The 24,042-nt window shown below is 52.2% G+C and overlaps 2 protein-coding genes across 7 annotated transcripts; one reads left to right on the forward strand and one right to left on the reverse strand.

Moving 5' to 3' along the window:
- Window positions 1–89: 89 nt before the first annotated feature.
- Window positions 90–20,847, reverse strand: ZNF500 (zinc finger protein 500). Of its 3 annotated transcripts, none has more exons than XM_061402501.1 (8): window positions 20,508–20,847; window positions 12,611–12,826; window positions 9,025–9,528; window positions 7,344–7,527; window positions 7,081–7,148; window positions 5,995–6,103; window positions 4,282–4,395; window positions 90–3,272 (listed from the first exon to the last, which is right to left on the reverse strand). In XM_061402501.1, exons 3-8 carry the CDS (start codon window positions 9,430–9,432, stop codon window positions 2,647–2,649), a joined length of 1,509 nt encoding a protein of 502 aa, XP_061258485.1. In that variant the 5' UTR covers window positions 9,433–9,528; window positions 12,611–12,826; window positions 20,508–20,847; the 3' UTR covers window positions 90–2,646. The 3 variants fall into 3 exon arrangements, with proteins under 3 accessions (XP_061258485.1, XP_061258484.1, XP_061258483.1); XM_061402500.1 differs by lacking the exon at window positions 20,508–20,847 and adding an exon at window positions 15,354–15,429; XM_061402499.1 differs by lacking the exons at window positions 12,611–12,826; window positions 20,508–20,847 and adding an exon at window positions 10,131–10,337.
- Window positions 10,513–23,126, forward strand: LOC133238893 (uncharacterized). Of its 4 annotated transcripts, none has more exons than XR_009733665.1 (2): window positions 10,513–10,600; window positions 22,801–23,126. XR_009733665.1 is itself a non-coding variant. In XM_061402526.1 (2 exons), the coding sequence occupies exon 2, from the start codon at window positions 15,237–15,239 to the stop codon at window positions 16,140–16,142; it is 906 nt and encodes a 301-aa protein (XP_061258510.1). In that variant the 5' UTR covers window positions 10,518–10,600; window positions 14,890–15,236; the 3' UTR covers window positions 16,143–16,397. The 4 variants fall into 4 exon arrangements, 2 of the variants coding, with proteins under 2 accessions (XP_061258510.1, XP_061258509.1); XM_061402526.1 differs by lacking the exon at window positions 22,801–23,126 and adding an exon at window positions 14,890–16,397 and having other exon boundaries at window positions 10,518–10,600; XR_009733664.1 differs by having other exon boundaries at window positions 10,520–10,604.
- Window positions 23,127–24,042: the final 916 nt, after the last annotated feature.

Below are 24,042 nucleotides of genomic sequence, written 5' to 3' on the forward strand. Positions count from 1 at the left end.
GGCTGAAAAGGTCTTGGAAAACTTAGCTTGATTTTCTGGGTCCTTGATGTTGGCTGTTTTGAACAAACCACAACACACACACACAGATGTCTGGATGGAAGGGTGGACTGAAATTTGCTTTTTTTTCTTTAACCAAGACACAAAGGCGGCACGTATATAATCATGTTCTAGGGTCCTTCCAAAGTAAAGGTGGGTTGACTTTTAAACACAGAACATGAATGTTCTAACGCTGGAAACTGTCACCCACGCCTACTCTCGTGGACGACCAGCAAGAGCTGAGGAGGCTCTGCCGTCTCCCTCACCAACCCTTTCCTAGCATTATTCCCGACCGCCACCAATTTTCAGTCCTTTTGTCAGTTCTTGGCCCAGCTGCTCCCAACAGGCTGAAGCCCTACTCTGTGACAACTCTGTTCTGACTCCAACTTGTTTTCAAGGTCTCAGCGCCCCTCCGCCCTGTCTGCCCCATGGGAAGAGCAGAGTGGTCAGCTTGGACCCCCTGTGCCAAGGCTTCAGGCAGCCCAGAACAACCCTTGGCCTCTGGGCATGTGTTCCAGCGTTCAGCTGGGGTCACCAATGGCTGCCAGGCCCTGAGGGTGGGCAAGGGCCCCCTTCCCACCCAGCCCCCCATAAGATAGAGCAGGCCCTGCCCAGCCACAGGCAGCCAAGATCGGGGCCACAGACTCCACTTGATCTTGCCACGGGGGCCTCACCAGCAGCCCCCATTCTTGACAACAAGGAGCATTTTTATTACAAGTCAGATGTGAGCTGGCTTCCGAGGCCACACGAGGCCTCGGTGAGCCTGTCCTGCAGGGACTGGAGCCAGACTACTATCACCGGGGGCCCCCAGGCCCTCTCCTCGCTGCGGAGGCCCCCACCCTCACTCCAAGGTGCACAGAGCACGGTCATAGCTCAGGCACTGGGCACACAGCCTCCACCAGTCACTAGTTCTCAAGAGCAAGAACTACTGGGGCGGTGGTGGGGGTGGAGGCAGAAGGCCAGACCGTGCAGCAAGCAGAATCTTGGTTCCCCAACCAGGGATCAAACCTGTGCCCCCTGCAGTGAAAGCATGCAGTCTTAACCACTAGACTTCCAGGGAAGTCCTGCAATGGCTGTTTTTAAAATTCCATTTCCCCTACTCTCTCTACCCTTTTCAATGGCAGTAAGTTCACTCAAGATGTTTCCATAACAGTGACAGAAAACAAAATCTTTGTCCCAGGTTCAACTCTGCTAACTGCTGAAGCAGGCGGCCAGGAGGGTGAGGGCCGAGAGCGGGTCCTGCCCCTTGGACAAGGTGCTTCAAGCTCCCAGGTCTGAGTCTCCATCTAGAACGTGAAGTCCTGTTACAGGACAGAGAACGTCAGGGAACAGGCACTGGACTGGCCCAGCTCTCAGGCCTGGCCGAGGGCAGCTACCTCCAGCAGCAGACGGGATGTGAGAAGTGAGTCTGTGAGGGGCAGGTGGGTGGGCCGTTGGCGACACTGACGTGGCTGGATCTGAGTGGACGCTACATGCCCCATAAGCTGGCCCAGAAGGGAGAAGCCATCCCTCAACTGGGTGGCCCCAGTGAACATGCAGGACAGAGCCCAGGTGCCAGGACAACTGACAGACGCTGTTTATTAAGGGAACAGAGGAGAGCAGCTCACACCCCCGGGGTGTGTGGGGTGTGTGGAAAAATAACAGTATGTCTAGTGATTGGATGGGACATCCTGAAACCCAGCAGTTTCAGAGCTGCCCCACCACTTCACTCATGACAACAGCAAATAAGGCCTCTTATTGCGCCACTCAGCCATGCGTGAGGCCACAGATGGGAACCGATCAGAGGCATGACCACATCAGAAAGACAAAGTGGCGCAACCAAGGCCAGCCTGCATCCTGGGACATGGCCACCTGGGCCGGACAACAGCAGCCCTGGCACCTCTCCTGGGGAAACCCCCAGACTGCCCGGCAAGCAGGGGAGGTTAGAAGGAAGGGTCCTCAGGGAAGCATTCCCGCATCAGCCGCCCATCCAATAGAACAGCCATGGATCTGTGAGGGGAACCCCCAACCACTGTGATGCTGGAGAACCCCCATGGGCTACACCTGGCAAGCGTGGCGAGGTTGGAAAGAAAGAGAAACCCTTGGAGGACGGGGACACGTAAAGCTGCAAGAGGCCACAGCCACCAAGGCTTCCCCCCAAGTGGGCTGAAGGGTGTCCCCCAAGTTAACAGTCAGAGCCTTAGCGGGGACCCCACTTGGAAACAGGTCCTTGTAGATGTAACGAGCTAAGATCAGGTCGTTCTGGACTGAGTGTGCCCTAAATCCAATGACAGCGCCCTTACAAGACAGGAGCACATGTGGAGACACGCAGAAGGGGATAGGGAGGTGGTGGCAGAGCCCTGTGGCCATAAGCCCGGAGGAGAGCGCAGACGGACCCCACCCAAGCCTCCTGAAGGAGCAGCCCGCAGGCACCTTGACTTCAGACTCTGGCCCCTGACCTGAGAATTCCTGCTGCCGTTAGGTGCTCCCCCGTGTGTGTTCTTCATGGCAGCCCCGGACCCTGATCCACCTGCAGCGGCTTCCTGCTCACACTGGGGCCACGGGAAGAGAGTCTGAAGACGCCCGGAGATGGACTCCGGGAATGAAACGACCCTGCAGCTCCCCGAATGATCAGGCCCAGGCCCCGGGCGTGTCCTGGAGCCCTGGGGGTCTGCGTGGCGGCTGCTCCCCACCATGTGTGCGCTGGTGCTTGCGGAGGTCAGTGCCCCGGCGGAAGCCCCTACCGCAGGCTGGGCAGGTGTGGGGCTTCTCGCCCGTGTGTGTCCTGCGGTGTGCGCTGAAGTGCGAGCTGTTGTTGAAGCGCTTCCCGCACAGCTGGCACTGGTAGGGCCGCTCGCCCGTGTGCGTCCTGCGGTGGATGACCAGGCTGGAGCTCTGGCTGAAGCGCTTGCCGCACTCGGCGCAGGCGTAGGGCTTCTCGCCCGTGTGCACCCGCTGGTGCGTGCTGCAGTTGGACCGGTCGCCGAAGCGCTTCCCGCACACCTGGCACTGGTAGGGCCGCTCACCCGTGTGCGTGCGCTGGTGCTTGGTCAGGTGCGACGTCTTGCGGAAGGCCTTGCCACACTCGGGGCACGTGTGTGGCTTCCGGACCCCGAGGGGCCCCGCTCTGTCCTGAGGCCGCTGAGGTCTGGCCTGGCCGGGCCCCGGACCCAGATCTGGGAGTGCCTGGGCCCATGCTGTGCTCAGCGAGGCGTCCTCCCCAGAGTCCTCGCCATCCTCCAATCGCCTCCCCCGCTCTGAGACAGAGAGAGCACAGTGGCTGAGGGCTCCATGGGGAGGGGAGGAGGGACAGGGACGCTTGGAGAAGGCGGGCAGGGGCGGGGCGGCCCATGTGAGGCAGATGATAGCAGTGCCTTAAAGTGCCCTTCCACACCTTCCTCAGGCACACAACACTCAGAGCTTGATTCCAGGAACTAAAATCACAGGCAGACACTCAGAAGCACACAGTAACTCATCAAGGCCTGTGAGATGGGGCTGTGATGGTCCCATCCACACTTGAGGATGTGGAAGCCCATGACTCAACAGGGGAGGGATAGGCCTCCCAAGAAACATCCACCCCCTGAACCCCCACCTGGGCCCCTCCTGTTTCCACAATGGCTCATCGGGGAAGCCAAGCGTGGGCTGAAGCTCACGTTCACCTTGTCTGTACAACTGAGACATGACAGAACCACAGCCCTGGCCTTTGGGGAGAGCTTTTACAGAGAACTGAGTCTGGCAGCTCCTCAGATGGTCACACCAAGTGACCATATGACTGCAATTCCACCCACAGTGTAGGCCCCGGAGAGTGAGCTCTGCTGGCCGGGCGACACTCGGCCCCTCATGTCTTCCCCGGGACCAGGCTCCCTGTCGCACCTGCATGCAGCACACTGTCCCAGCTGAGCTGGTAGGACTCTCTCCTGCGACCCTGAGGGCGTGCCTCTCGAGCCCCTAAAGCCCCTGTCTCCCCTCGCCTTCCCTTCAGGCGGGGCTCAGCCTGTCTTTGCAAGGGAAGTTTCACACACATGCCCGTGTCTTTTTGTACCATCTGTGGCTGCTTTTGCACCAGGACGGTGCAGCTGAGGCATCGACTGCAAGGGAGACTGCATGGTCCCTAAAACCTGTTCACTTCTGGCCCTTTGTGGAAAAAGCCTGCCAACACTTGCTCTAAGCCCTTGAGCTTAAAGCCCACAGACACAGTCACCAAGGTCTCAGCCCAGGAGAAGGGAGATTTTCATCTGGGATCCCATCTCCTCGCAGATGCCTTACCTGAACTGGCTCCACCAGAGACCTCCCTTGGCCCCGAGGCTGCTTGAGCTGGGTCCCGCGGGTCTTCTCCTTGCCCCTGCAGGGCAGTCAGACAGGGCCCAGGCGTGGGGAGTCCTGCTCGTGGAGAAAGAGAAGAGAGGATGTGAGTGTGGCCAGGACGGAACATGGGACTGCAACAACCTCCTCCTCGTGAGGGCAAAGGGGTGTCAGGGGTGACCTGAGGACAAGCTCAATACCTTGAAAGACAGGGAGGCGCTCTGCTTCTGTGCAGACTAGCTGCTCAGAGAGGAGGAAGTGAGTGAGGAAACACGGCCAACGGCTCTCCCTGACTCTGGGAGGGAAACCAGGTGCCCTGAGGTGTCAGGGTGTCACCATAACCGAGGGAAAACGGCCAAGAGTTACAAAACACGCAGGAGGCAGACACCACAGAGGCAGAGAGAGGTGGGGCAGCAAGCTGCACGCCCAGTAGGCCAGCGTTCTCGGCAATGGACAAGTTTCATCTCTACTCGTTGTCTACACAGTTAGTTTGGGAAAAGTGAGGATATAAATGAAAGTATTTGATCATTAATTTTCTGTGCCAACCCAGCCAGGCTATGGTGTCACCGTCTGGTTATATAGCAAGCTAGCAAGCTTTTTTTTTTCCTGGCCATGGGGCTTGCAGGATCTTAGTTCCCCAACCAGGGACTGTTGGCAGTGAAAGCACAGAGCCCTAACCACATTGGCCACCAGAGAATTCCCTAAATACCAGTCTAGATGTTGCTATGGAGATTATCTTGTAGACGTAATAGTATCTATAATCAGATGACTACAAATAGAGCAGATTACCCTCCACACTGAGGGTGGGCCTCACCAAATCAGCTGAAGGCCTTTAGAGCAAAACTTGAGGTTTCCTGGAGAAGAAATTCTGCCTCCAGATGGCAGCCTAGAAGTCCTACCTGGGTCTCCAGCCAGCTGGCTTGCTGTACAAATTTCAGACTTGCCAGCCACCACAATCATGAGAGCCAATTCCTTAAAATAAATCTCTCCGTACACACACATCCTAATAGTTCTTTCTCTCTGGAGAACTCCAACTGATACAAAGCAGGGTCTCAACTCCTTTAGAAAACATCTCAGGAAGAAAACAAGTGTCAAGAGCAGCAGGGCAGCTGAGAAGGGACAGCATGGGGTGGGGAGGAAAGGCCGTGGACAGCCAGCGCCTGGTCAAGAGAAGCCCTGCCCACAGGGGCCAAGGGTGGCACAGAGGCTGAACTGACACTGGACAAGCCGTGTGGTGGAAGAGGAAAAGAAGGCACCCAGGGCGGCTCTGGGCATCTGCCTGAGACGGGGCAAGCGCCACGCTGCCCTCGATGCAGGCGGGGCACCAACAGGACACCTGGTGGCCCTGGCAGTGCAGGCTGCATGCAGCGACTGCTTAGCAGACTCGCCAGGGAGCAGCCCTGACTCACACAGCCATCCCCTGGGCACAAGGCCCACGAGTCCCTACTGTTCACAGCCTCTCCAGGGATTCTTCAGGCCACTAAAGTTTGAGAACTGCCAGAGCAGCTCCTAAAGGTGGCGGGAGCCAGGGAAAGTGCTGAACAGGGAGGTGGCCAGGGGCCTCAGGTTCTGGAGACCAACACACACCCCCAATAAGCCCAAAGGAAGCGGCACCCTCCCAGAGACTTGCCCACTCTGGGACACAGCGTGGCGTCTGACAGCGTCTCCCCACGGCACCTGCATCCTCCAGCAGCATGTCGCAGCTGTGGTCCTGCTGAGCCAGGTCCAGGCAGCCCCACTCCTCCTGGGACAGGTACACGGCCACGTCCTCCAAGGCCACCGGCACCTGCGGGAACGCAGCTTGCTGAGTCAATGCCCCTGCTCCTGCAGGCGGGGCCAGCCTGGTGGGCTCGCCCGTCCCCTCCTCTCGTGTGATGATGGAAGATCCTGCTTCCCCCGCCTTTTTCCCTTCCCACCCTTTCCCTTTCTGCATGCTGTTATCCACTCCCTCCTCCGAAGCTCAGCTCAGGCACAGCTGGACCCTGCTTTTCAGGACACTGTCACCACTAAGCTCCGTGCCAGTGCCGCAGGGCCAGGGACCATGAACAGACATGCTGCGGGGAGCAGCTGCGTCTGCTGAGATCTCACCCACTGGAGCTGACACTATTCGGGTTCACAAGTTAGCCCGCCCTGCCTCAGCTAAAGCCAGCCCCAAGACCTGAATGGGGTGACCTGGGGACTTCAGGATGCCTCTAGGCCAGTGGTACCCAAGTCTAGCACCAGAGTTACCTGGAAGCACAATTAACACCCAAGCAAACAACATCCAGAAGAGGCAAATGCACAGAGAGACTGGGGGCTGCCAGGGGCTAAGGGAGAGGAAATGGAGAGTGACTGCTAATGGGTGGGGGGTATTTTGGGGAGGTGATTAAAATGTTCTAAAATGTGATTGTGTAAATATACTAAACACTGTATACTTTAAATGGGTAAATTGCATGGTATGTGAATTATATCTCAACAGAGCTGTTACTGAAACAGAGGAGATTAGGATGTCAGGCCAGGTCTGGGGGAAAATTCTCTAATTTTACCCTGATCCTAGGAGATTTTAACATACAGCTGGTTTGAAGCGGTTGCCCAAGCTTACCACTGGGACCGCAGAATCCTCCAGCACAAACCTGATATTCAGGTGGCATCTGAGAGCAGGTAAGACTTCCCAGGGGGTGAAAGTCTGCCTCAAAAACCCACAGACCTGACCACTTGAGAGAAGCGTGCCTGTAACAAGGGCGTAGGATGCACGGGGATGCTGCAGAGTGGGAAGCTGTTCACCTGGGACCAGGCTGAAAGGAAGGATGTGGCCAGGGCTGCTGTCTCCTGATGCTGTGAAGCTGCAGGGCCTGGGGAGAGAGTACAGAGTCACCCACCCGTGGCCACAGCAGCGAAGGCGGGACAGGTCCAGCCACCCCTCATGGACACTCACCTGCAGGGAGCCCGCCCAGCCCACAGGCACGCAGGTCTGACCAGCCACAGTCCTTCCCCTTTCCCTTCCTGGGTGCAAGGCTACACTTTCTTCGAGAGGGGCAGCTACTCACCCCTGTTTGGCCAGAGCGAGGGGCCTCCTCTTGGCCTGTGGCTCAGCTGGGCTAGGGGTGGCTGGCTGGAGTGCTGAGCCCCTTCCCCCAGGGACAGCTCCTCTGGCTGGGCTTCCACCTGGTGTTTTGAGAACCACTCCTCTGTCCCATGGGACAGCGCGTCATTAGGGAGTAACTCTGGATCCTACAACAGACAGAGATCTGCCCACCAGCTCCCAGGAGGCTGGGGGTGCCCACAGGTGCCCCACCCTTCATCGTGGGCACCCTGGTCCCAGGCTCTGCCTCATCACTGGGCCGCCTTGTTCAGTCTGACGGCCTCTGCAACCATCCATGTGCTGCCCTTCAGCCAGCCCCCAGGGAGAAGGCCAGTGACCCAGGAAGAGGTCAGGCTTCCAAGCTGGGGAAGGGGAGGCCTGCTCCACTCCTGAAACTCTGCATCTCGCTCCATCACACCGTAGCACACTCTCACCCTTCCTCCCTTCCGTGAGTGTTCCTGAAAGGACTGAGCCAGGAAGCCCCTAATCAGCTTTCGTCTTGGAAGTCTGAATTACTGCACTTGTTCCACTTCTTAAGGTCATCTCCAAGCCCTCTGGAACCATCTACCTCCTAATTCCAAGGAAGGTGAATCAGACGAACTTGGGTCTCAGAGTGCACTGACCTCCGTAACCGTACCAAGGACAAGAGATGTCCCTGGGGAACTGTGAAACCAGCACCAGGGACCCTGTCCCACGCTTAACATTTCACAGCTCTGTCACCCGGAGGTGACGGCGCACAGTGGCAGAGGAAAGCCCGTGCCAGGGACCCCAGGTGCCCAGGCTGCCAGGGGTCTGAGAAGGGCTCCTGGATTCCTGTTGGCCATCTCAAGGCAGGATTTGCTTATTGCATTCGACTCACCTTGTGGTCAGGGTTTGTTTTTTTTTTGGTGGCGGGGTGGGTGCTGCTCTCTTTTGACAGATGCAAAAGAACAGCAGTGTGCAGCCAATGGCACTGCCACGGGAAGAAAGGTGACCTGCGGAGTCTGCCAAGTATCTAGTCAGAAGGAATCAATCTGACCCAAGCAGAAGAGATTTGTAAGAGACTCCCCACTACTCCCCAAATTTGCTGAGGAGGAGGAGAGCGCTCAAGAGTGGTGCTCTCTGGAGAATGTTCCATGATGATGGAAGTGCCCCATATCTGTGCTCTCCTTGTCCAGCAAGTAGCACTTGGCCACACGTGATGACTGAGCCTCTGGAAGGCGGTAAAGTACAACCTACGAATTTATTTTCTATTTTATTTAACTATGAGAAAAACCACACATGGTGGCTACTGTATTGAATGGTACGGCTCTGGAGACACTGGGGCTCCAACCAGGGCACCCATCAGCACCTGGTCTTTCTTCCCAGGGCTCTTCCCTGTTTGGGAATCTTTTCAACTCTCAAGGTCCAGCCTTAAAAGGCCTCCAGCCTCCCTCCCATCAAAACCTGTGTATGTTGGGATGGTGTTAAGGAACCAAACCATATAGCTCAGAAAGGGCGACTGGGACAACAGTGGTGAAACAACAGATGCATGCACACTAGACACGGCTGGGAAACTGCAGCTACCTTCTTCAGTGTCAGCCCAGAGCCCATGGAACCTACAAATGCAGACCTCAGGAGCAGGGCCCCAATTCCTCACCTCAGGGCCCAAATGCCCCCCACCTCACCCGCGGCCTCTGCTTCCTGGGCTCCCGCTGCAGCCCTTCCACGAGGACCACGGCCTCCTCACCACTCTCTGGCTGCTGCTCCCGCACCCGGGCCTGGATCTCCCCCGGCAGCACCGTCAGGAACTGCTCCAGCACCAGCAGCTCCAGGATCTGCTCCTTGGTGCGCAGCTCGGGCCTCAGCCAGCGGCAGCAGAGCTCCCAGAGGCGGCTCAGGGCCTCCCGAGGTCCCGCCACCTCCTGGTAGCAGAACAGCCGGAAGAGCTGGCGGAAGGTTTCAGGGCTAGGGTCTTCCGCCTCCAGGGAGGGCTCCTCTTCCCAGCAGTAGTCGTCCTCCACTTTGACAACGAGGATATCACCCTCATCCTGCTCCAGGGGAGCCAGAGGCTGGGGGCCGGGAGAGGTTGCCATTGCTCCTGGCAGCCCTTGCCCTTTCTCCGGCCTGGAGATAACGCCTGTCTCTCCCTGCACCTCTGGCCAGACACTGGGAAAGATGTTTTCAGGTCTCTGTGGAGAGACAGTTAAACTCATATGGGGTGCAGCACAGAGGTTGGATAAGCGTCTGCGCCCATAAGCCCCTGCCCTGGCCCCAAGGCCAACTCCCCCTTATTGGCAAAAGAAAAAGTTAAAGTAGATCAACCTGTCTTCACTACTAACCCCATAATTCCCAGGAGAATTTCTTAATCTCTGGGTCTCAGTTCTTCAAGTGAAAGAGGAGGTTGCTGAGAGGACTAAACAGGATGTTTTAAAAGGGTTTTCTTTAACAGAGTCTGGAACGCGGTCAGAATTCGAGAAACGCTGAGTTTTCATTTTCACAGTTTGCCATTTTTGGACAGGTCCTTTGAAAATGTAATGAGAATCTGGGACCTCTCTGCCCAGGCGGGCTTAGATTGTATCCCAACCTGAACCCGGATTTCGGGCTCCACGAGCCCCACCACAGCCCCTCTCCCTCCAGTGTCTTGACAGGGTCAGGGCTCCCTGGCCGACCCGCTTTCCCGTCTCGCCCCTTCAGCAAGAGGGACAGCTAGGACAGAGGCCGAACACGAACCACGCTCCATCAAGCGCCGCGGACAGAGAAGCTCGAGCGGGGACCCTGCGTCCGCACTCACCGACAGCGCTGCGACTCGTGGGGAGCTCGCGGCGAGCCGGTGCTGCGGGGTGGAACCGGAGTGGAACAGTGGGTACGGAGGTCTAGGCGGTCCAGAAACTAGGACCAGCATCCGTGCATCACAGACCCGGACGCTCAGAAGCGACCATTGGCTGAGCCGCGCGTCGAGCTGGAGAGCAAGGCCGCGAGGGGCGGCCACGGGAAGCATTATGGGTAACGTAGTCCTCGCTCGTTCCAGCTCGCTGTTGAATGGGAATGGGTCTTGGAGGGCGGGCCAAAGGGAGGCATTTTCGGTAACGCAGCCCTTTCACTATTGGCTGAACCGACTTTCACGCAAAGAAACGAACTACGTAGCGACTCTGCTCCGCAAGGTGGGACCCGCTCAATTCAGAGAAACCTGGCGGTCGGCGGTCCACGGGGGTCGCAGAGTCGGAGACGACTGAACTGAACTGAGGCCCGGCGGGATGCACTGTGGGTAATGTAGTCCTCCCCCGGTTAAGCCACGCCCTGGGTTAGAATGGTCCTGCGAGGCGCTGTGGGCTTCCCTGGTAGCTCAGCTGGTCAAGAATCCGCCTGCAGTGCAGGGAACCCCGGTTCCTGGGTCCACTGGAGAAGGGATAGGCTATCCACTCCAGTAGGCATTGTAGGCGATAACAGCCCTGCACCTTCAGTGCGCATGTGTGAGTGCTCCAGAGGCTACCCACCTACTTGGCCATCCTCCCAGCTTTCGTTCTACCACTGCCCCTGACCTGAGAAAGTCTCGAGGTGGAGGGGACCCTGGAAATTTACTGTTTTACTTACACAGTACAATGTATATGCCAGGCTCTGTTCTAAATGCTTTGTAATTATTAAATCGGTTCCTCTTTGAAACAAAGGTGGTTTTATTATCCCTGTTTTATAAGGTCAGTAAACAGAGGTGCAGGGCTTCCCTGGTGGCAAGAACGGTAAAGAACCTGCTGCAATGCAGGGGACCTGGGTTTGATCCCTGGGTCGGGAAGATCCCCTGGAGGAGAAAATGGGAACCCACTCCAATATTCTTGCCTGGGAAAACCCAGACAGAGGAGCCTGGAGGGCTACAGTCCATGGGGTCGCCAAAGAGTTGGACACAACTTAGCCAACTTAGCAACTAAACAGCAACAACACACACAGGTGCAGAGGGTCAGTGACCTGCCCAAAGACACACACAACCAGTAGGCGCAGAGCTGGGGTGAGGCTGGAACTCAGGTATCTTAGTTCAACCCCAATTTTAGAGGCTGGAAGATGAAGACTGACAAAATTACTTGTTTGGTGCATCTTGGTTATCAACTGCTTATTTCTTCATTTGTTAATTTGATCAACAAATATGTATTTATTGGGCTCTGCTCTGCAGGCACCATGAACAGGAGGTGAACTGGACAGTCACCTGTGTCCCTGTGGAGCTTGGAGGAGGGAAGTGTAGGCAGATAGGGAGCTCTGAGCAGGTAGAGGATCACGGTGAGGCTTGTGTGCCTGGCGGTGAGTAGTAAGAGCTCCATAAAATCATTGACTAACCACCAGACGACCCTGAGTCCTTCAGCACTGGCATCCCCAGGCCTAGCACCTTCCACTGGCTTCCTTCTTTCCATCCACTTCATTCTCGCATTTTCCATTTAAGCTCACGTTCCACTTCCCCCGCTACAACCAACATCCATTTTTTCTTGTGAGCACGCAGGCAGAACAAGATGCTGGGCTGCCCACCCCCTGGCTTCTGGGGACCACCCCTGCATAGTGGGACGCCTCTTTAAGGGAAGACACCAGATTCAGAGCAGCCTCGTGGTGGGGCTTCAAGCAAGGCAGGACCACATGTGCTGCATTTTCCCCTTACAATCTTGGACTGCTGGTCAGGAAAGCCAGGCTCTTGGAGGGAACCAGAACCAAGGTGTGGGGCGGTCCAGAGCACTGGCACTCAGGCTGAGCACAAGCAGCCTGCCATTCTGTCAGCCTCAGCGGGGAGTGGAAAGGGGAAATTTGAACAAGTCACAGAGGTATGTAGCAGGGGAGGAAGAGAGAACAGGGAAAAGGAGCAGAACAGAAGAGACACGCTGGGCTCTGTCTGGAGGGGCAGACGGGTGGGGACACCACCATCCTCAACGTTGCCCCACACCTTCCAGTTTCTAATGGCCTCCTGCTTAGCTGCAGGGCCCTGGCCTTGTGTCTTGTATCATCTCGGGGCCAGATACACACAAGTCAGCAAAGTCCATGTGGTGACCACGGCCTGACTGACATAGTCCTGGTCCTCTCTTCTCTGGGCAGTTTTCAGTGACTGCAGCCAACGGAGTTTTAAAGGATACATTTCTACTTTGCCCAGGATTTCTTTCTTAAATCTATTTTGAGGGGGACACACATTCACTCCATAACCAATGCACACCAGTACACCAGTATGAATTTGGACCTACACTGACATACACCCAAACCAGTGCTTCAGATCCTGGCTCTGCCACTTAGTAACTGGGTAAGCCTTACCTTTTACCTCATCTGTAAAATGGGGATTGTTATAGCTCCAGCTTCTGAGAGATGACAGATGGGATTCGATGAGATTGAGCTTGTAAAGGCCCTCTGATGATGTCTAGCATGTAACAGATGCTCCATAAACACCAGCTCATGACCTGCAACCATACTGGGATGAAGCTTGCAGGCCTCCAGATTTGTGGATCTCAGATACCTGGGGCCGTGGTGTTCCTGTAAGAGGTTCACAATTCATTAAAGTGCCAAGCACCATGTAGAGTCTAAAGGAAAAGTATTTATTGCTGCACATGTATCTATAATCACATATAACTATTTACACTTATAAATGTAGCTTGTTTTCGTACCATTTATGGAGTTTACAAAATAGTTCGATTTAAAATGCGAGCCATAGGACTTCTCTTGTAGTCCAGTGGCTAAGACTCTGCCCTTCCAATGCAGGGGCCCTGGGTTCAGTTCCTGGTGGGGGAACTAGATCCCACATGCCACACCTAAGACCCAGCATAGCCGAATAAATAAATAGATATTAAAAATAAATAAATAAAATGGCAGCCTCACAGTCGTGGAAGCAGGCCAACAACACGTGAGGTACACACACGTGAAAGGTACACACGCCCTTCTCTGAAGACAGAGGGGGAGATCATCTTCCGACAGGTGGCACACAGTCCATTGTCACATACTGGGCACTGGTTCAGCTCACACTTACTCCTACGACTTAATTATGGCTGGGAAGAGATGGTCTGTGACCCAGCTCTCTGTGGGTCTGAGTCATCTGTGCTAGCAATTTCCCAAAGCCCAAATAACTAAGGGCCAACAACTCAGTACAAGTCAAACAGTTTACCTAATCCTACTGAATTCTCTGAGTCGTCAGAGAACTACAGTTTTCAAAACTTGATACGTGATGGGCGTTTTTTTATGGGCTTCCCTGGTAGCTCAGATGGTAAAGAATCTGCATGCAATGCAGGAGACCCCAGTTTGATTCCTGGGTTGGGAAGATCCACTGGAGAAGGGATAGGATACCCACTGCAGTATTCCTGGGCTTCCCTGGTGGCTCAAACAGTAAAGAATTCACCTGCAATGCGGGAGACCTGGGGTCAATCCCTGGGCTGGGAGGATCCCCTGGAGAAGGGGATGGCTACCCACTCCAGTATTCTGACCTGGAGAATTCATGTACAGAGGAGCCTGGCAGGCTACAGTCCATAATTCAACTATATCAGATAGTCATCAGAGAACCACAGTTTCCCAAAACTGATATGTAATTGGTGTTTTGTTATACTTTTTCTAAGGCCTTTGCAAGCTAACAATAAAACCTAAGGTTTTTTAAGTACTTCCTAAGTCCATGGAGCTCATGTTTTTACTTACTTAAATCCTCACAATGACAATCATGTAAACATCATTGTGACCCACATTTTAGTTAAGTAAACTGAGGCTCAGAGAGGTGCAGACCCCTGCCTAAGGCCACACAGCTAGGAAAGTGTAAGAGCCAAGACAAACTCGGGCAAGTGTGGTTCAGACTCTGCTCCTTAGAACACTCTTGTAAAGGTAAACTTGAATGCCACCCAGGTAATTGAAGCTTTGACTCAGAGTACATATGCAAGCTATTTCTTGGAAGACTCTAGTCTTGTCCCAAGATTCTCCTTTGAGCTGCCCAAGCAGGGCCCCTCTAGTTTTCTCAACACACTAAGTAGATCTGCTTAGCATATACTAATGGTAGAGGCTCAGTAACTATTTGCTGAGAAATCAAATAAATAAGTGGGTGGAATCTGTTCTTTAGACACTGAACTCTGTTGCCCAACCTCATCACCAGCTTGATTCCAGGACTTCCCTGATGGTCCAGTGGTTAAGAATTTGCCTGCCAATGCAGGGGACACAGGTTCAAAACCTGGTCTGGTAAGGTTCCACATGCCGTGAGGCAACTAAGCCTGTGGGCTGCAACCACTAAACCCACGTGCCTGGAGCTGGTGCTTGGTACCAGAAACCACCGCGATGAGAATCCCTTGAGCTGCAATGAAGAGTAACCTTTGCTCGCCCCAACTAGAGAAAACCTGTGCCCAGCAACAAAGACCCAGCACAGCCAAAAATAAATAAAAATTTAAAAAGAAAAAAAAAACACCTTAATTCTGACAATAATATAAATGGGGGTTAATGGTACCTATTTCTTAGAGGATACTTACTATAATAGAATTAAATGACAGAATACATTAAAATATTTTGCCCTAGACTGAAACACAGGAGCACTCAGTGAACAGCAAATGTCTTGTTATTATCTTCATTAACAGGAAGGATGAAGAATAAGAGTGTGCTGTGCAATACTATGAAATCTCTCCTTGGAGTCTGGCTGTGTTTTGGTTCCATCGTGAAATTTTAGACGCAAAAGAGGATTCATCAGTTAACAGGGAGGCTGCTGCTGCTGCTAAGTTGCTTCAGCTGTGTCTGACTCTTAGTGACCCCATGGACTGCAGCCCTCCAAGCTCCTCCATCCATGGGATTTTCCAGGCAAGAGTACTGGAATGGGGTGCCACTGCCTTCTCTGTAACAGGAAGGCAGGAGATACCATCTACACCTCAAACCACCGAGCATTTGAAAGTGTCTTTTCCCTGAAGTCAGCAAGTTAAATGAGAAGCAGATGAGTGACAACAGGTGTGCAAAGCATGAAGGATGCAAAGGATACAGATTCACGGAGAAAGGCTGGAGTCTGGAGGAAGGGACTCAAGGACCACCAGGCGTGCTTGGAAATCCTCACCCGTGGAGATGTAAAGTCAAGTCTGGAAAGTCTCCTGTTCAAGGTCGGCTCAGTTGTGGCTCAGGACAGGGTGATGATTCACATGCTTCTCTTGGGAAAAACACAGTGTTAGAATCTGCTGGGCTGCCACAACAGAATACCAGAGACAGGGGGCTTAATCAACAGACACTTATATCTCACAGTTCTGGAGGCAGGAAGACCAAGATTAAGGTGCCAGCAGATTCGGTTCCTGGTGAAGACTCTCCTCTTGGCTCATGGATGGTGCCTCCTCTGTGCCCTCACTTGGTAGGAAGAAAAGGTGCTCTCTCTCTTCTTTTCATATTAATTACCTCCTATAGACCCTGTCTAGTCAAGGCTATAGTTTTTCCTGTGGTCATGTATGGATGTGAGAGTTGGACTGTGAAGGCTGAGCACCGAAGAATTGATGCTTTTGAACTGTGGTGTTGGAGAAGACTCTTGAGAGTCCCTTGGACTGCAAGGAGATCCAACCAGTCCATTCTGAAGGAGATCAGCCCTGGGATTTCTTTGGAAGGAATGATGCTAAAGCTGAAACTCCAGTACTTTGGCCACCTCATGCGAAGAGTTGACTCACTGGAAAAGACTCTGATGCTGGGAGGGATTGGGGGCAGGAGGAGAAGGGGACGACAGAGGATGGGATGGCTGGATGGCATCACTGACTTGATGGACGTGGGTTTGCGTGAACTCTGGGAGTTGGTGATGGACAGGGAGGCCTGGCGTGCTGTGATTCATGGGGTCGCAGAGTCGGACACGACTGAGCGACTGAACTGAACTGATAGACCCTGTCTCCAGATACAGTCATGTTAGGGCTGCAGTGTGAGTTCTGGGGGTCACAGTTCAGTCCATAACACACAGAACCCACAAACACCACCAGTCCCTGGAATGGCAAAAGTCCCCCTCAGACTATCACCCACTCTGGGCCTGGGGTCACCTGCTCAAATACCCACAAGGGTCAGAGAGGAAGGTAAAAATGGGTTTTTGACACAGATACTAAACATTCTGGAATATTCTTGCTTTCTACAAAGACAGGTGCTCTCTCCCATTTTTCTTTAAACACGTCCCTCTTGGGCTTTCCTCTGTATTACTGTGTGTGAGAGTGACTTGAGTGTGGAGAATTTCCCTCTACAAGAAACGTAACAGTGCCGGGTGACAGATGGAGCAGATACAAGGCCTCAGGAAGCAGTGGGAGACGCAGGCCCAACACTGCCTGCCAATTTGGTCACTTCCCAGAATCGAAATATTTGGATTTTTAGGTGAAAACTAACAAGTTTAAATGCAGACTCAAAATGGGATTAAATCCTGTGTGAGATAAACCAAACCCACTAACACATTTCTGGGCTGTTTCTGGCACAAAGATGTATAGGTAGACTTCATTTTATTGCATTTTATTGTGCTTTCCATACATTATGTTTTTTCCAAATTGAAGGTTTGTAAAAGGAAAGGAAGGAAAAGGGTTGTGAAGGAAACCCTGTATTGTCAGATGATGGTAGCATTTTTTAGCAGTATTTTTCTAAATTAAGATATGTACATCTTTTAGACATACGCTATGGCATACTTATATGCAGAGTACATCATGAGAAACGCTGGGCTGGAAGAAGCACAAGCTGGAATCAAGATTGCTGGGAGAAATATCAATAACCTCAGATATGCAGATGACACCACCCTTATGGCAAAAGGTGAAGAAGAACTAAAGAACCTCTTGATAAAAGTGAAAGAGGAGAGTGAAAAAGTTGGCCTAAAGCTCAACATTCAGAAAACGAAGATCATGGCATCTGGTCGCATCACTTCATGGCAAATAGATGGGGAAACAGTGGAAACAGTGTCAGACTTTATTTTGGGGGGCTCCAAAATCACTGCAGATGGTGATTGCAGCCACAAAATTAAAAGACACTTACTCCTTGGAAGGAAAGTTATGACCAACCTAGATAGCATATTCAAAAGCAGAGATATTACTTTGCCAACAAAGGTCCATCTAGTCAAGGCTATGGTTTTTCCAGCAGTCATGTATGGATGTGAGTTGGACTATGAAAAAAGCTGAGCGCCGAAGAATTGATGCTTTTGAACTGTGGTGTTGGAGAAGACTCTTCAGAGTCCCCTGGACTGCAAGGAGATCCAACCAGTCAATCCTAAAGGAGATCAGTCCTGGGTGTTCATTGGAAGGACTGATGCTGAAGCTGAAACTCCAGTACTTTGGCCACCTCATGCAAAGAGTTGACTCATTGGAAAAGACCCTGATGCTGGGAGGGATTGGGGGCAGGAGGAGAAGGGGACGACAGAGGATGAGATGGCTGTGGATGGCAACACTAACTCGATGGACGTGAGTCTGAGTGAACTCTGGGAGTTGGTGATGGACAGGGAGGCCTGGCGTGCCACGATTCATGGTCACAGAGAGTCAGACACGACTGAACGACTGAACTGAACTGATTGCATACTTAATAGACTACAGTATAATATAAACCTGACTTTTATATGCACTGGAAAACCAAAAATTTATATGACTTACTTTATGGTGATAGCCTCTTTTTGCGGTGGTCTGGAACCAAACTGGCAGTATCTGCAAGGTATGCCTGTGTGTGTTAGTCGCTCAGTCATGTCCAACTCTGCAACCCCATGGACTGTAGCCCGCCAGGCTCCTCTGTTCATGGAATTCTCCAGGCAAGAATACTGGAGTGGGCAGCCACATTCCCTTCTCCAGGGGATCTTTTCAACCCAGGGACTGAACCTGTGTCTCCTGCATTGGAGGCAGATTCCTTGCCATCTGAGCCACCAGTAAGTCTATACACAGACAAAAAAATGATGCAGGTGATGATACTGCTTTGCAGAAAAACACACCAGGGGGAAGAGAAAGTCAATGCAGCTGCTCTTTTAGGTAGAAAATATTCAGACAAAGGACCATTCATTCATCTGGCCTCCACTTCAGGAAGGGAAGCCAGCACCTCCTTGGCTTCAGTATTTTCTCCAAAGGCTTCCTTAAAAGGGCAAGAGGCCAGAGCTAGGGAAGAGAAATAGAGGTAAAATGTCTAGCTTCCCTCCAAGAATCTGCTGCGGGCTGAAGCCAACCACAAAGAGGAAAGCCAGTCTGTGAGAGAGACTAACACACAGAGAGCCACAGCTGAGGAATGGAGCTTCTTAAGCCACTTCTAAGAAAAGAAATTATTGATGCCACTTCTTAGGGATCACTGCTGTTACCAAGTCCAAGCTTGTACTGCTCGCCACACAACTGGCCAATAAATTGAGGCGAATTGTTGGGGCAAGAACAGCAACTTGATTCGAAAAGCTGGCAGACTGAGAAGATGGCAGACTTGTGTCCCGAATAACCACCTTGCCTTAGTTAGAATTGAGGCTTCATTTATACTAAAAAGGGGAGGGTGTAAAATCATACATTTCCTGGTTCTGGTCAGCCTCCTGAGCGGATGTGTTAATTTCTTGCAGTCATTCACACGTGGGTCTGGTAAGGATATTTCTAGTGAGCTAAACAAAGGTGCCTGTGTGCTTAGTCCTCAGTCATATCCAACTCTCTGTGACCCCATGGACTGTAGCCAGCCAGGCTCCTCTGTCCATGGGATTTTTCGGGCAAGAATACTACAGTGGGTTGCCATTTCCTCCTCCGGGGGAATCTTCTGGACCCAGGGATTGAACCAGCCTCTCTTGCATCTCCTGCATTGACATGGGGATTCTTTAACCACTGAGTTGCCTGGGAAGCCCTAAACAAAGCTATTTGAGCTTAATGCTCCTTACTTGGAAGGCAGCATTCCCAGAGATGGGTCATTATGGATAATTTAAGCTTATAGGCAACATCCCTAGATGCAGTCTAGCATCTCTAGACTGCAATAGACTACAAAGGTTCTTCCCTATTACGCTACAATGGAGAGAGAGATCAAGTCCAACTCCTAATACAAGGAAAGGTGGGAACTTACAGCCAAGGTGCAGGGCTGGGACTGAGGTTGGGGGGTGGGTGGTAGTGGATGGAAAATTAGTAAAAGGAAACGTAAGGAGTAAGAAGGGTTTCTTGCTGAAGGAAAGTCATGATGACGAGACATCACCTGGAGGATGCTGAAGGATAAGGAACCCAATTTATTTGGGGGAGGCGGGTGGTTCTGGCTAAAGTGGCCACAAGCAAACAATGAAGAAATAAACACGGAAGCCCAGAAATCAGGGCCTAGCTGAGAAGAGAGTTCAGAGGAGCCCACGTAGAGTCTGGTCAAGAAGAGACCCTTTGCCAACTGGTCCAGGGTAACCCGCCTCCCTATCCCTGACAGAGAAGACTGCTTTGGAGAAAAAAGTAACCTTTGGAGCAAAGTGGCCTCTGGAGACTCTCTTTTCCAAAGGCCGAAGTTGTTCAGGCTAAGCCTCTGAAAGAGATGTCAGTGCTTCTGCCTACCCTCTGCCAGGGAGACAACGGCCTCCGGAGTCAAGACCCACCCTCCTCAAGACCCCAACAACTTCCAACCCCAATTCCTTGTCCTGCCTGCTTCTTCTCCCCGATACAAGAATAATAAAGGCCACCAATTTCTCAGCACGGGGCAATACCCATTTCCACTGTTTGTTCCTAAGTTACTAACGCCAAAGGTGCTGTATCTCTATTTTACATGTTAAAAATAATAATAACCCTGAAGCTCCACGAGCTTTAGGTATAGAGCCCACGGAGGATAATATGGTTGTGAAGTGATAGCAATGAGACTGGAACACAAATTTTTCATTCCAGAACTCCAGTTCATAAGTAAGTAAGTGAGTGAAGTCGCTCAGTCGTGTCCGACTCTTTGCGACCCCATGGACTGTAGCCTACCAGGCTCCTCTGTCCATGGGATTTTCCAGGCAATAGTACTGGAGTGGATAGCCATTTCCTTCTCCAGAGGATCCTCCCGACCCACGGATCGAACCCGGGTCTCCCGCATTGTGGACAGACGTTTTACCGTCTGAGCCACCAGGGAAGTCATAAGTCCCGGGCTAATCCACTGTAGCCCGAAATAACAACGCTGACAACCTGAGACCTGACTCAGTTTACCACCCTTGACTCTGACTGAACTCGCTCTGAGGCGCGGCCTGGACCTCACCGGCAAGAGAGGCCAGCAAGAGGAGGCACTCCAGGTTCGACTCCCGCCTCTGCCCTAACGGCTGCGACCGCACGGAACTCACCTCTGCCCTAACGGCTGCGCCCGGGAAGGAGCCGCAGCGCACAACTAAAGGAGACAGTACCTCGCTACACAGCGAAGGCCAGCGCGCCCGGTGCAGCAACTCAGACCCAAGGCTGGTGCCCGCGAGAAGCGGAAGTCGCGGACGCCGGAATCGGGGAGACAACTAGACTACATTTCCCAGAGTGCGCCGCGCGGCGCCGTTCAGGCAGATGCCGAGAGGGCTACCTGCGGCAGGGCGCGGGGTCGTGTTGCTTTAAGGGTCTTTCCTGGAGGTGACCCGGTGAGGGGCGGGCGAAAAGGGGCATCAGCCTCTGGGCGCCACATTGTCGTTGCCGGTCCCTTGCGTGCTCCTATTCTCCGTTTCCACATCTGTGAATGGGGGACATTAATTCGTTCAAAATCCTTTCATCCATTCATACATATATTTTTTAAAAGCCGCCAATTGAGCTCTGCTAGGCGCTGGGGTTTCGGCGGTGATGCTCAAGTGCTTTCTTTCATAAAACTTATATTCTACCAAGAAAAAGGTATACACTGGACAAATAATTGCCCAAATAATTGTTTAGTCACCTTTGGTAAATGCTGCCAAAGCAGTAGAGGAGAGGGGACCTGATCCTCTTAGGGTGAATGTGTCAGAGGGAAGGTAACTTAGAGTTAGCCTGGGGATTTGTGGGGAAAGTGCCCACACAGAAGGAACCGCAAGTGTGAAGATCCTGAGGACCGAGAGATCGGGGTGCATTTGCAAGACAGAAAGGAGACCAGTGTGGTCCCGGTGCAGGGCGCCAACCTTGGGAGACAAGGCTGAAGAGGTGGGACCAATCAGGGGTCTCTGGAAGGCTCCCAGGAGGATTGAATGTTATATCCCAAGAGCCAGGAGAAAGGAGTAGTTTGGGCTTTTAAGCAGGATAGTGTCCTGGTAGGAGAGGAAGCTTGGTGGAATACACATGTCGGGGAGACCAGAGGGGATCAGTGAAACCAGCTGGAAGCTCCTGGGTCTGAAAGTGAAAGTGTTAGTCACTCCATCTGTCCAGCTCTTCTGAACCCCCATGGACTGTAGCCCACCAGGCTCCTCTGTCCACGGGATTCTCCAGGCAAGAATTCTGAGTGGGTAGCCATTCCCTTCTCCAGGGATCTTCCCGACCCAGGGATCGAACCCAGGTCTCCAATATTGGAGACAGATTCTTTACCATCTGAACTATGAGGGAAGCCCTGAGGTCTGAAGTTGAAGTAATACTGGTGATGGTGGTAGTCACTCAGGGAGGGATCTGATCCAGATTCTTGAAGCAGAGTCCACAGGCCCCTGGAAGTGATTGGGTTGGGGTGAAGGAGGGAGAAGACAAGAATAACACATTAGTAAAATTAGGATAGTAACACCCGGGGTAGGTAAACTTGTGGTTTAAATATGCAATAGTCGGACACGACTGAGCAACTTCCCTTTCACTTTTCACTTTCATGCATTGGAGAAGGAAATGGCAACCCACTCCGGTGTTCTTGCCTGGAGAATCCCAGGGATGGTGAAGCCTGGTGGGCTGCCGTCTGTGGGGTCGCACAGAGTCGGATACGACTGAAGTGACTTAGCAGCAAAATGCCTAATACATAATAAAGGCTTGTGCTAAATCACTTCAGTCGTGTCCGATTCTGTGCCACCCTATGGACTGTAGCCCACCAGGCTCCTCTGTTCATGGGATTCTCCAGGCATGAGTACTGGAGTGGGTTGCCATGCCTTCCTCCAGGGGATCGTCCCAACCCAAGGATTGAAACCATATCTCTTATGTCTCCTGCACTGTAGGTGGAGCCTTTACTGCTGAACCACTGGGGAAGCCCAATAAAGGCTTAATATATAGCTTAATACATTCTCAGTTTTAAAATAATAAAGATTGCTTCTGTGTTTAGAGCAATGTTTGTAATGATAAAAACCTGAAAACAGTATCAGTGTCGATCAATAGAATGATGGATGGATAAATCTCACAGAGATTATGTTGAGCTAAAAAGCAAGTGACAGAATGAAATCATTTCCATGAATTATAAGAACACACAGAACGATGCTGTGTATGATTTAGGAATATATACACGTGTGGTATCCCTAAATGTATATTGGCCATGACTTAGTAATTAAACAACAACATAGGTGGTAGAGGGTAAAGAAAGGTGGAATTCAGGTAAACACCTAATTCAAGATGATGTTTATCCCTGGTGATGGGGCAGGGTCTGGAGAGAGATGTGGTAGGGAAAGAGTGCAGGTGGCATAAAATGCAAGTTTTTGTTTGCCTGTTTTTTTTTAATTTTTTTTATTTTAGCTCTGCTGAGCAAGCGGCTTGTGGAATCTCAGTTCCCCGACCAGGAATTGAACCCGGGCCGTGAAAGTGCTGAATCCTAACCACTAGGCCACCAGGGAAGCCCATATATGTGTACATATATCCCCTCTTTTTGGATTTCCTTCCCATTTAGGTCACCACAGAGCACTGAGTGGCCTTCCCTGAGCCATTCAGTAGGTTCTCATTAGTTAGTCTATTTCATACATAGTATCAATAGTGTATATATGTCAATCCCAATCTCCCAGTTCATCCCACCCACCCCACTTTCCCCCTTGGTAACCACCCACTCCAGTGTTCTTGCCTGGAGAATCCCAGGGACCGGGGAGCCTGGTGGGCTGCCGTCTACGGGGTCGCAGAGTCGGACACGACGGAAGCGACGCAGCAGCAGCAACCATACGCTTGGTCTCTACCTCTCCGTCTCTTTCTGCTTTGCAACTAACTTCATCTGTGATTCCCTGTTTTTAAAAAGGCCCACTATTGTTAGTTATTGGGCTTCCCTGGTGGCTCAGTGGTTAAAAACAAAAAAATGTGCCTGTCACTGCAGGAGACCAGGGTTTGATCCCTGGGTTGGGAAGATCCCCTGGAGAAGGAAATGGCAACCAGCTCCAGTATTCTTGCCTGGGAAATCCCATGGATGAAGAGCCTGGTGGGCTACAGTCTGTGAGGTTGCAAATGAGTCAGACGTGACTTAGGGACTAAACAACAACATTGTTAGTTGATATGATGACTTTATCATTATGACATGGACCTGATTAGCATGCAGCACAACGGGAACCCCCCATGCCTATAAAATGGAACAAAGTATTCAGATAAATGGCCCTTATGGGACCTAGGCATCTGTGAGCAGGCTTGTCTTCACACACCCTGGGAGAGTAGGTTGGGGGTACTGTCCGTGTTTTCTGCAGGAGGAAGTGGAATCTAGGTTGTCAGGTGACTTGCTAAAGTCCCAAAGTCCTTCAGTTAAAAAGGGGCAGAAAAAAAAATAAAAATAAAAAGGGGCAGAGCTGGACATGTCATTCACACTTGCTGGGCCTGGGGAATCCCGAGATGTGTCAGCTGAGGCCCCACTCCCACTCCGCCCTCACCCAGCTGATACAGGTCAGGAAATGCAGAAGAAATCTGTGTACAGTCATTACTGTTACTGGGCCCACAACTGAGTCTATGCCAGGCATGCACTGCAGCATCTCTGTGGGCATGGCAAGAGCTTCCAGAACTGGAGGGAAA

Source organism: Bos javanicus, chromosome 25 (assembly GCF_032452875.1).
Source record: "Bos javanicus breed banteng chromosome 25, ARS-OSU_banteng_1.0, whole genome shotgun sequence".
NCBI lineage: Eukaryota > Metazoa > Chordata > Mammalia > Artiodactyla > Bovidae > Bos > Bos javanicus.